The sequence below is a fragment of the Chelmon rostratus genome, chromosome 4 (genome assembly GCF_017976325.1).
Source record: "Chelmon rostratus isolate fCheRos1 chromosome 4, fCheRos1.pri, whole genome shotgun sequence".
Lineage (NCBI taxonomy): Eukaryota > Metazoa > Chordata > Actinopteri > Chaetodontiformes > Chaetodontidae > Chelmon > Chelmon rostratus.
The window spans coordinates 11,926,085-11,938,876 of NC_055661.1; the positions used below are offsets into that span (position 1 = coordinate 11,926,085).

The window sequence follows — 12,792 nt, forward strand, 5'->3', positions numbered from 1 at the left end:
ATACAATGACCAGGTATTGACGGACGGACCCTTCGGACCCTGACCCAACCCCCAGGCACAAGAATGAAAAAGGCAGGCTCTCTCAAATGGAGCTGTTTCACACATAAGGAACCAAACTCCCTTGGATACACACACACACACACACACACTGACGGACACACACAAAAAAAACATACACCAGCACAATCCTCAGCGCCTCCTGTATGTTCAGAGTGAAATCAATGACTACCAAAGGGATCAGGCGTGGATTTCTATGTGAATTCCTTATGCCTGAAGGTTAAGTGAGGAAAAGGGGAGGCGTACGGAGGGGAACATAGCATAGAGGAGGAGAATAGAGCAAAAAGGAATGGAGGAGAGAGAGAGAGAGAGAGAGAGAGAGAGAGAGAGAGAGAGAGAGAGAGAGAGAGAGAGAGAGAGAGAGAGAGGGGTAAGTTTCCTGACAGTGAATGCACTGTGGAGCCCCTCTTACCAAGAAGAGTGGAAAGCAACGGTCTGCTCTTCAAAGAGAATATGCATGGCCTGGTGAGCACTGCTCTGGTAACAATAAGGTTGTAAAATCTTTATCTCCACAGGCCCCCTTGCATGGCTCACCTTGACCTGATGGCTGGAGTTCTGTCTCTGCTCTTGTACCGACAGTACTTTCTCTATGAATGAATACCCCCCCATCTTTTTCTTCTCTCCACAAATCTATAACCCTGCTCTCGCTATTTGTTATTTTCCCCTTCCACTTCTTCCCCCTGCTCTTTCTCTCTGTCTAACCTTCTATCTCCTCTTTCTTTTCTTTCTCTCTAAAGACTTCCACTGCCTTCTCTAGCATCCTATAGTGTTCCCATATATATATTCTTAGACTTTTTCACTATACATCTTTATTCCCTGCCTCCTGACCTCCTCAGGGAGCAACAAGTCTCCCTCTACCTTTCCACTTTTGCTCTCTAGCTCTACCCCTTCTCTCTCCCCATCTCTGGTCTCCATCTTGCTTTTTCAGTGTTTAGTCCAGACTGTGACCCCTAATAGTTGTCCTAAGGGTTGAAGTCATAAAAGATCAATGAACTGTGCCCCATCTGAAACGGTGAGAACAATCAATGCTCAGGCTGCACATGCAGTACTATGACAACTTCAAAATAAACAGCTTCCTCAATGAAATGTTGAAAAAAAAATCATAAGAAATCAACTTATACAATGCAGAGAATCTTTAACTACCATTAAACAAAGCTAAATGTAGATTTTTTTGTGATGATTTTTTTCCTGGTTACTTCATTTGCTTTAAGTAAACCTAAATAACAAACTTACACCAAACTCACCCATACAAAACTAACCACAACAAAATGAGCTTAAGTAAATGAAACTGTGCAGTGCTGGTGTGGTTACACAATCATGATACCTGCAGAAACTATGCAACAGTGAGTGATATAAATTAGAGCAATCTGGTTTTTATTAACAGTACAAGCAGCATCCTCCATGTAAAAAAACACACACATACACCACACATATAAAGAGTACAAAAACAGAATGTGACCTACAGCACCCACCGCTTTCATCCAACCACAGCCGTGCATTGCCGCAGTGCATTGTGGGGAACTAATTAGCATGAAGGACTGTGGTCTCTGAGCAACCGTGACCTGCAAGCTGAGCTAAAACTTCTTCTTTGCGCGTTCTCCACCTCTATGCCTGAGGCGCTGCAGAGAAGGTGTAGTCACTGGTGCGTTGAAATGCAGCCCAAGTGATCAGCAACTCAGGGGAGTTAGGAGAGAGGGGGGAGGAAAATGTGGGTGTTTCCTTGGCCGACAGTGTGTTTCTGAAAATGCATGTGTGTGTGTGTGTTCAGTGCATGTGAAGGCTGACAAGGTGAAACATCAGATTGACTGCTATCATCCATGTCTATCATTGTTCTGCTCCTAACTCCTTCCTCTTTGTTCCCTCCTCCCGGGCTTGTTTCCACTCAGTGTGGTCTATAGCAGAGCCCTGTGGTGTGTTGCTCCTGACTAATCAAACTAGTCAGTGTCACTAGGCGGCCTTATCTAAAACACATGGCCATGTCAGTTTCCTTCACTCCCAAGCTTTTCAACGTTTAGCAGGTTCCACAGCTAAAGAACTTTAAGTCAAGGAGTCTTAAGGCCTCAGCTCATCCAGGCTAGAGCGAAAGAAGGAAGGAATAAGAGGTAAAGAAATGTAACATACCATTTGAATACATCATTACTATAAAAGTGAGTGCATTTTTTATTTTGCAAATTATGACTTGTACTGAAGGTGAATGCAAATACAGTATAACCATGTGGCAAAGTGCAGGTGGTGTATATATTTGTATATATTTTCTCCCAGGACGCTTTTATATGTGGGATTGAGGATGGTTTGTTTGTTTATGTGTGTCTGAGCCAATGTGTTCTCATGTCACTCCTACATTCGGCTGCAAGGTGACAGTGTGTGCACATATTCCCATAGTTTACCTCGTAGAGCAGGCATCCTAGCGACCAGATGTCAGATTTGAAGTTGTATCCGTTTTCATGTATCCTCTCCGGTGACATGTAGTAAGGAGTACCCACTGGAACACAGAGAGAGAGGGGGGAGAGAAAGAGAGGGGAGGGAGGGAGCACGAGAAGAGGACCGAAAGAGATAGACAGAGGAAGAAAAAGAGAGGGGACAAATAGAGAGTGAGCTTTAACATTTTGCATTGAAAACCCATGCTTCCCCCAGTTCATCAACATCACTGACACAGCTCAGACTGAACAGGAAAGCAGGTGGGGAGTGGAGGTGTAATCTCAAACTGTGACACATTTAGAGGTTAGGATGCTTACTATAGTTCAGCAAGAGTTAAAAAAAAAAAGAAAAGAAAAGTAGCAGGAGGCGCATTGCCTAAGCAAACTCGAGTAAGATTATATTTAATGAGGTTAGATATCATCATGCACACCCATACAGTGCATGCAATTGTACAACAACCAAATAGTTGCATACATATGTACAGCAGACATACTTGCACACACAAAATATACATAAATCAGTTTTGATTACTGGGGCTCGGTAATGATCTGAAACAGTAGTCAGAGAATACGCCCAGAAAGCAGCGGTGGAGCCTTAAAAGTTGGCCCGTTTCTGGTTCTGGTTTGGAAACTCAAGAATCCCAAACTGCCACAGCGACTGGCAGAGCTCCAGAGAATCAGACCTTCACCCAACTGGACACAAAGAGGAACCACAGCTCAACATCACATCCATAACACACTCCAGGGAAAATCTGGATATTTGCTGCTTTCTTAGCTGAATCCAACTGGCTGCTTTTTTCATTTGCTTTCTGTTTGCTGTGATTTCCCATGTAAAAGTCTATCAAGCACATCCAGCAGAGGTTTTATATTAATCACATATGGTTAAAGGATGGAAATTTTACCAGCCCTCTAACCGGTGCTGAGCAGCTCTCAGACTCAAGCAAACATGTGAATGGCGGCTTACTGAAATATGAGGATGACGGCTAGACAGGCTCGGCTAAGTTGGTGTACAACATCCATCAGTAGCATCGCTGCACATGACAATGTGTGTAGGCTATACTACAGAGCTTGTGCTTCACATGTCAAGATAATCAACATCTTCTTGCATTCTCCTTACAATCCATGCTGATTATTAACCTGAAAACGGATTTGTTATGCTGAAATGTTAACTTAGATTACTAATTAAGTTCCTTATATTTCAACAGTTCCAAGTCTGATTACAGCATGAGATAGATGACCTAAGATTGCATCGCTTTATTTTTTCCACTGTTTATGACTTAAAATTCTTTCCTACTTGTGTGAAATGCATTGGGTCCAATGTTCTCGGGTTTTACGTTTAATCAAACAAGACAGCAACTCATTTTGCTTCTTTCCTCTAGAATTGAGGGTATACACATTTATGAAAGGAGCTTGTGGAGTAATTGGTGGAATTAAATCTTAAACAGCACTTGACACCACAGGCTGAAAGGGAAAACTATGAAAATCTTTCATAGCTGTGAGGTCGCATAAAAAAAGAGTTAAAAGATCTGGTGTTTCTCATTTGTATGTTGTTTTGGACAAAAGCCTCTGACAAAGGAATAACTGTAAATGCAAAAGCTGAATTCAATTCAATTCAAAATTAATTTCAGTTTTTTTTCTTTCTTGACAGCAAAAAAAAAAAAAAAAAAAAAATAGGAGAATTTCTAAAAGGGAAGAGTTTTTTAATAACCCAAACACAGACAATCTTGCCGCTAGCCTACACACAAAACGTGCATTTGGAAACAGGCAGACAGAGCAATGAGGAAGAGTTTTTATAGAAGGTAACTGGTAGTCGTTGAATTTACAACAGGCACAAACAAGAGAGCTGGGTAGGTGAGAACAGCTCTCAAGTGGAGAGAACTCGGGAGGAAAGTCAGCTCGCAGGAAACTGGTAGGAAAAAGCCATAACTGCACACTCGCTAGCAGTACCCACATGTGCGCCCACACTCACATGCATAAACTCACACACACGCACATGCGCGCACACACACACTTTCTCTCTCTCTCCAGAGCCATTCTGCACATTAACAGGTCGGCGGAAACTCAACGAACGTAATTGCAATTAATAAAACTATTACAGAGGGAGTTATGATATTTGAAGTCTATGGGAAGTGAAATGAAAGCTAGCACTTTTAATTTTGGTGCAGATCTAATTGGGTTGAGAAAACACACTTTTATCTTAAATGTGCAGTTTTGAATAATGAAGTGTTACCTGTCATTCGAAAAATAATCAGCATCTGCACAGGCAGAGGAGAAGCAAGAGAGAGCAAGTGGAAGAATAAACAGGGGACTGGGGATTGCTGTTTTAATTGGTCATCAGGTTGGTTTTGTGGTTTGTGTGTGTGTGTATGTGTGTGCGTGCGTGTGTGCATGTGAGAGAGCTGGGAGGTCTCATGGTGCGGTCTGAACAAGCTCCCCTAACATTCATTATTAGTTGATTAAAAAGAATCAGCCTCTCTTATGCTAATAGTTGCATTAAAAAAGGCAGCAGCGCTGGGCTCCGGCTCCTTCAGCATGCTAAATTAAGGCCACATTACTTATTCATGCAAATAAATTGAAAGTCATGTTGGGATTGATTTCCATTATTGTGAATGGCTGTGACAACACTGTATTCTCTGCGAAACAGGGTAATTGTTGTTGTATAGGAGGTGAGATGCCATCCAGTATAAAAAAACCCACACATCTAACCCCCTGCTGAATGTACTGTGAAATTAACCATTAGTGGTGCTTTAAAAAAAATACATTTATTGATTTAATTGTACAGACTCGTTGCAATTTATTTTTTTGTTTGGAAGTGCAACTCTTAAAACACTATGAACACTGTGATGCATTTCATGGGGAGCTGCTATTAATGATGTGAGCCTTCTTTAATCTGCGCTCCATTACCAGTTTTAAATTTCTGTATTTTGAAAGGCAAGCAAGCTTCTGCTAGAATCTCAAACTCACACCCAGGGCGCGAGGTTGGAACACGCTGCTACAGCGTGTTTTAACAAATAAGTTGTAGGCAAATTGTACGCAGCAGCACAATCAGAGTGGACTTAATCTTAAAAGTCAGAAGGCATTCTCTGGATCCTCTTATATTCCAATTATGTTTTTCCTGGTTTTCTATATGTCCTGCTCAGCCCTGGCCCCACAGTTGGCTCTCCGCCTACCCCTCTCTGTTTCACGACTTGCCTACTTGCCTTTATAAGATAACTGAGTCTTTATATACATGTTGAAATCGGCACAATTATTTCCAACATCAGCCTCCCTGAAGTCGTTCTGTTTCTTGTTCTCCCTCCTTCTCTCTTCTTTCCTTTACCTCCTTTTACCCCAGTACTTATCGTTAACACCTCTCTCATTACAGGTGTTAATTGCAGGTATATTATACTACTTATTACTGCCAATTGGCTAGTCTTTCATTCCTCTAATGATTGCATCAACTTTCCAGATAGTACCGTTCTTCTGATCTATTTTTTTTTAATCCAACTCTTGCCCTGCGTACCCATCCTCAGCACTGAAAAGTGCATAGTGTGTGTCTTTTGCATGCCTGTGTGTATTTTTACATGACTGTATATGTGTCAGTGAGTGTGTGTCTCTTAGTGTGCAAACATGCTGCAAAATCGATGGGAATGTGTATGACTATCTACGTCTGAATGTGTGTGTGCATACATTCAAGCCCATATGGATATGCACATGCGTCCCTGTATAGGAGACAAAGAGTCTGAGTGTCTCTCGGTGTGTGCAAGAGTGTGTAAGAGACAAAAAAAAAGAACTGTGTGTGTGTGACTGCAGGCTGCTGAGCTGCTGAGTTGAAAGCCTGGGAGCTGACAGGCTGTATGCCTGGACCTCCATCTCATCTCCACCACCCTGCTCTGCTGTTCAGCTGGGTGGCTGGGCTCATTACAGACCCACGCTGGCACGCCATTGCACGCACACACGCACACAGCTCTTCCTCACATTCTTTGTATCCCTCTCTCACTCTTGCTTCCTTTTTTTTCCTTCATTTTTTTCTGTCACATTGTCATACTCTCTCCTCTTTTCTTTCTCCTGCTCCTAACTTTTTTCTTTCCCTCTGCTTTCTTTTTTCTCCTCTTTTTTCTGTCACTCTGTCAGATTCTCTTCTCTTGCAACCAGCACATTCTACCTCTCCTTTTCTGTTTCTTTGTCACCCGTTCTTCTATTTCTTATGCTCATTTCTTTTTCTGACATTGCTTTCTCCTCTCTCTCTCTCTCCACTTTCTCTCACTCTGTGCCCTGTCCAACTCCAGTTTTCTCACACCTTCTCTCTCTCTCTTTCGCTCTCCTCTTCACCTCAACCTTCAGCTTCCCCTCTGACTAAAAGTCAAGGCACCAGAGGGGGAGAGAGAGGGAAGGAGAAGTGAGGAGAAGTTACATAGAGAAATAGAGGCAGGAGAAAAGGACAGGCGACAAAGAAAGACAGAGAGGAGATCTGTTATTTGAATCAAACCACAAGAAATGTCAAGGGGAAAACCAGGGGCAGAGGGGGGACAGATAATGTTTTCTTGACTCCCTTGTGTCAAAAGGCTATACTAACTTAGGGAAACGATCTACTTCCACAGTGCAAGATACTGAGTACCGTCCACCTACATCCTCGTGTAGATAAAATATTCTTTAAAAAAGATACGAAGCATTGTGGTCACACAATTACATCTAAAATGTATCATACAAAGTCTCATATGCATAATGCATTACATGCTTATTTGTGGTGTCTAATGTTATAATCTCTGGGCCAAAAGAAGACATTCTACACTGTGATTTGTGTAGTTTTCTGGAGATAAACAATGCAGCCTTGATTGCTTCAGATTAATGATAAGGGTTTTCCAGTTGACCCCTCTGCTTGTAGGGCTGCCTATCCTCTGTCAGCCTAAAGAGGGTGCTGTGGACTCAACATTTAATGAGCAATCACAGACTCTGCTGGCACTGCTGACTGCTTAGTTGATAGGGCTTCTGTTGAGTTGATCATGTGGTTCACACTTTCTCAAAGGCTGGGCTGGTGCTGCTGTACAGGGGCTGAGAATAGCACGCTGTTTGTGGCAACAACAGTTTGACATAGGGAAGTGAGGCAGTGAGAATGACAGCGTTTATATTTGTCTATGGATTTTTTTTTCTTCTACATTTTCCATCAGCAGCTGAAATTGCCGAGGGGATGAAACCAGTATAACCATCCCCACTACAATGATCTGATCCATATTTCACTGTGTAACAGTTATCATTCACAATGTTGTGGCTGTCCTGTCCTCATTTCTCAAGACATGTTGGTAGTTTAAAGTTGTTCCTTGTACGATTCGAGGGTCTTGAACAGTAAATCACTCACATGTACAATCCTCAAATACCTTCGATTAAAAAGGGCAGAACACATTATTTTCTGACCCCACAGATCTTTTTCTGGTTTCATTGTTTTTACAGACTGATTTAAAATATTTTCAGTTCATCACATAAATCCATCGTGCCCCATCTCTTTCTTGACTTTGCAGTGTTAGCACTGTGATGCCACACAAGGAAAAGGTGCAGAGACTTTGACAATAGGGCACAGTGGTGAAGGCCGCTAGTAACAGGCTGTTGACCAACTTTTTTATAGGTACACTTGTGCTTTAAACACCAGGACACACCCTTGAGCCGAGGTTGACGTGTGTACTGTATGTGAGTCTCTGTGTGTAGTTGTGCTAAAGCCCATGTCTCCAGTAACGTCAGGCGAGCTCCAGGATTTCACTGACAGGACAAAGCTTGAAGAGATACAAATGTCTATGTCTATTCCTGCAGAATGCAATAATCACTTAAATGTTATTTACTCTCTTCTTAAATTTACATGCTTGACTCCTAAAGATTTACAGTACAAGGCCCATAATCATTTAACAGCTTGTGCATTAAAACATACAGTACCTTTCTGCTTGTCTGTTTGTACAGTCTCAGGTTTGGCACACATATTTTCTCAGTCTTAAACTAAGCCACATGCATATGTCTTAATTATTTTGGCAGTTTTTGGGCAACCAATCACACTTATCTTAAGCAAAAATAATGTTATACAATTTTATTTCCTACAGGTGACAAACACACCCATCAATGCCAACAATAACCCTGATTGTAAAGTTGACTGGCTTGTTTTATGACACACAGTCACAATCAGAGCTGTGTGTCGAAGGCCTCTGCTCAGTCTTCATCTGTGTTAGGTTTAAAGGTCAAGGCAACAGGAAGTGGCTAAGTGGCCTATGAAGGGGCTGGGCACAGCCGTGGCCAGGCAGCATGACTGTATGACACATGGCTCTGGGCTCGAAATGCCTAATGAAACACATCCAACACGGGGTGATTACTGGGAGCCGCCGTGTCTAAGTGTCTGCATGTGCATTTGTGTGTTCATAAATGAAGAGTGTGTGTTTGCATGTGTATATCCACATATGCACAGACTGTAGTAAATTACCTAGCGAGTGAGCGGCGGTTGTTTTGGAGCTGAAGAATCGTCCTAGTCCCAAGTCTCCTAGTTTCACTACTCCTGTAGCTGTGATGAATACATTGGCTGGCTTGATATCTGGAGAGGAGTGAGGAGAGGAGAGGAGAGGATATATATTGATTGGTTGCATACAAAAATCAAAATGACTTTAAATGTTCAATGAGTGACAGGATTTGAGGGGCAACGATGCCTATGGTATGGAAATATGATCATAAACAACAAAAAGTGCACATCCCATATGATGGAGATTAATGTGGGCATTAGCAACTGCTCCTGCTGCTTTTTCTAAAGTAATATCAATGTGACACGCATCAGCCTTTGAAATTTACTGCTCCAATATAATTGTAAGCGGCTTTTGAATAGGCGGTCCCTGCTAAGTGGTCATTAAAGCCCAGAGCTCAGGGTTCATTAGTGTCCCTGTGCTCTAATCAGAGTCAGTCCAACGGAAGTACACCACCTGTAGCTGAGTGAGTGTGTGTGCGCGTGTGCGCGTGTGCAGCAGCCTATGCACATGAATCCAGGGATTGATTTGACTGGGCCCTACTGAAAGCATGTGTGCCCATAAACACTGTGTTCTCTGGTCTATGTGTTCTTTAACACCTACACTTAAGCCTTCTGTCATATGCAACAAGGTCGTTCACACTGAAGAAAATTCACTGACTCAATGTTCCTTTTTTCCAGTTTTTCTATGGACTTACTAGAAATACTGTATATTTTATTCTGTTAACTAGGAAATGGAAGGCAGAAAGCAGCAGTATACAGCAACTTCTTAAGATGATTTTCTCACCTTCCAGACATTGATTGGTTTCATTTTGTATTTAGTATGCTATTAAAGATTAACTTGCAGGGACTTCAAAACTTCTTTGAGACAGATAATCCATCATAGCCAACAACTCTACACCTTCAGTCTAAGTTTTTGCTACTGTTGTATTGAAAAGCAGTTATAAGTAAAGACTGTTTTAGTAACCATCCATGTTTTTGGTTAATTCAGGACCACCTCTCATTTTAACTGAGGTTTATGAGTCTTTTGTTAAGTCCAAGCATCCACTAAGCAGTGGGACTAGACCCAGATGATTTGCAGGATGATTCTCAACGCTGTCATGTTGAAAGAGGGCCAACGCACACCTCTCCTGGGATGTTTCAAACATTGTCAAACATGATTAAAGATGCATTATTTTTGATGGTGGGATAGGACAGTGTGCCACTCAATATGAAGGATTCATCTACTCTAATGACCACACACTACTCTGACATCAGGACAGAAATTATGAGCTACAATGAAACGTCTTCCTGACTTTGTCCAGGGCTGGTGACTGCATAGGATCCAGCCTTTCAAAGTCATTTCAAGTCTCTGCAAGTTCATTTTCACACCACAATGAAATAAATGAAACAAACAAAAGCAAGCTAGATCATATGAAAGTTTTTTAAATGTGAAGAGATGCTTTGAGACTGAGATCTCTCTGTGGTTTGTTCAAACTTCCTTCTCTGGATAAGCAGCCATTGGTTTTATGTTACAGCTTTTCTTATTAATATGTCACAACGTAATTAGGTGTGAAAAACTATATGCGAGCAGTTGCAGCATTTGCACAAGTCTCAACTGGCATGCACTTTCATGCTCTCTAAAACCTTCTCAAAACATTTATGGTGCCACAATTTCGAAGCACAAACTCATCCAGATTGAAAAGATTCTAGCAATTTTCTTTGAACAAACAAATAAACCAAATATGTGTGTGAATGTATGTTAATGTTCAGTGTGTGTGTGCATCCACGGTACCTCTGTGCATGACTCTTCGGGAGTGCATGTGTTCGAGCGCACTGCAGAGCTGGACGAAGTACTTCCACACTGTTCTCTCTGGGATAAGCCTCCTCTGCTTCTTAAAGTGCTGTAAAGCAAAAGCAAGCACCCACACAAGCACAGACGCAGAAAAACACATACACACACATACCAAATCAGAAAATCAAAGCAACATTAGCATACCTGAAAGAGTGAACAAATAAAATATTTTAATAGGAGTGGGAAAAGGTTTTGTGTGGCACAGAATACAATTTAGAGATGGTAGCAAAGTGTTTATGTCTGTAAGTGATTATACAGCATCCATCCCCAGCCTCAGTCCCCAGCTCTGACTCCACTGTTAATCGAACCCAGACCACTCGGTCTGTCCCTTGCCTAACCGAGCTCCGTCTCATTTTCTCTATGACCTACAATGGAAAGCACATGCATTCTCAGGAACAGAGAGAAGAAATTTGTGGTACCTTCCAAAACTCTCCCATCTGGCACACAGCTCTTTTGTTAGGTAGAGTTCAGCTTTCAGTGGCACCATGGCTCCAGTTGTTTTTAGTTTATTTATTATTTATTTGGAGGGCTGAGTGAGTGGTTCTGGATAATCAGGAGTGTGGTCCATACCCAGGAAAGCCACAATGATGACAGAGCATCAACTTAAGCAAAACTGTCTTATTGATCCACAGTGAGAATAATCTACAAGTAAGGATCCGGTCCTCCTCAAGCAGCAGTGGGTAAGACTAAGAAAATGTAAGAAGTCTGCTACCAGCAGGATTTTATGGGGTGTCCTCATGGTTTCAATTTCAAGAGAGAAATGCGGGGACTTTAGCCATCTTACATGAGAGCCCTGCACATGACAATTAGAATTTAAGCAGAGACTTTTACCTTGAAAAACTTAAAGTAAGAGCAACAGTACAATAACTGAACATTTCCAGGGCATCAACAGGGAAGTAACTAGATAATACAGACCTCAAAACATTAATGCACTAAAGAAGAAACATCTATGATCATATTTTACTTTGTATTCTAGGATATTTGTGTATATTTGTACATTTCACATGCCACCTGTACACTCATATTTATGCATTGGTAAAAGAATCGGCTTACAATCCATTAGAACTGCCTATCTGAACTGTCGGTGCACCAGTCACAATCTCTGACAAATGATGATAACATGTCACAAACAGGAAAACTAAATTAGAGGAGAAGAGAAGATAGAAGGGCAGTGGTCACAGGCTCAATCTCACCACACTGACAGAAATACTTTTCATGAGATATTTGCCAAGCAACACCTCAAAGTGCAAACTCAAACATGACTATCAGGCTGAATCACAGCCTATGACAGCCTCAAAAACAGAAAGACATTCCTAGGTTCAACAAATTTATGACAGAGGAACTTTATTGAATTATAAATTATAAGGTATTCCTATTATCTTGTCCATCGTGTATCTGTGGAGTGATTGTGTCTTCTGGAAGATATGTAGGGTCCTTGTGTAAAATCTACTTTCTACTTTTCATGTTCCAATCTATTCCATCTCTCTTCAGTGTGTTCTCTTAATGAGGCTACAGTATTTATAGCATCACACAATCTTCTATAGAAACAGAATAACCTGTCATATTTAGTGAGGTCAGGGGTCAAGGAGGAGAAAGGACAGGACTGTTAAAATTACTGGTCCATAGTCCTAATAAACAATGTGAGAGAGCGCTGAAGAGGTGGAAAGAGAGGAAAGAAAGACAGAAAGAGATAGATGGGGAGACAACAAATAATGGAACAAACAATGGGAGAAGGTAAAGGAACGGTTGTAGGTGATGGTAAGATATACAGAAATTTATGGAAGATGTGAGAGGAAGAGAGGGATAGAGAAAGATAGATGGAGAGAGGGAGGGTTAGACCTTGGCCTACATCCAAACAAAGCCTTAGTGAGAAGCCATTCTTCCCTTGCCCTCCCATTTCCATATCAGAGGACTGTTTGATGTCAATGGGGGAGCACATAGACGCCCACCAACACCACCACCACCCTCTTCTCCATGCCTTTAATAGCAAACACTGCACATGCAATATTCTGTAAGTG

General features: G+C 41.7%; 1 protein-coding gene across 1 annotated transcript in view; it reads right to left on the reverse strand.

The window, feature by feature from the left end:
- The window catches only part of nek7 (NIMA-related kinase 7), a 61,860-nt gene that overhangs the window by 12,168 nt on the left and 36,900 nt on the right, over nt 1-12,792 (reverse strand). Inside the window, exons 6-8 of the mRNA XM_041935575.1 lie at nt 10,715-10,823; nt 8,911-9,018; nt 2,445-2,539 (exon numbers count right to left, since the gene is read on the reverse strand). Of these exons, the coding sequence (XP_041791509.1) occupies nt 2,445-2,539; nt 8,911-9,018; nt 10,715-10,823 (312 nt within the window). The remainder of the gene's footprint in view (nt 1-2,444; nt 2,540-8,910; nt 9,019-10,714; nt 10,824-12,792) is intronic.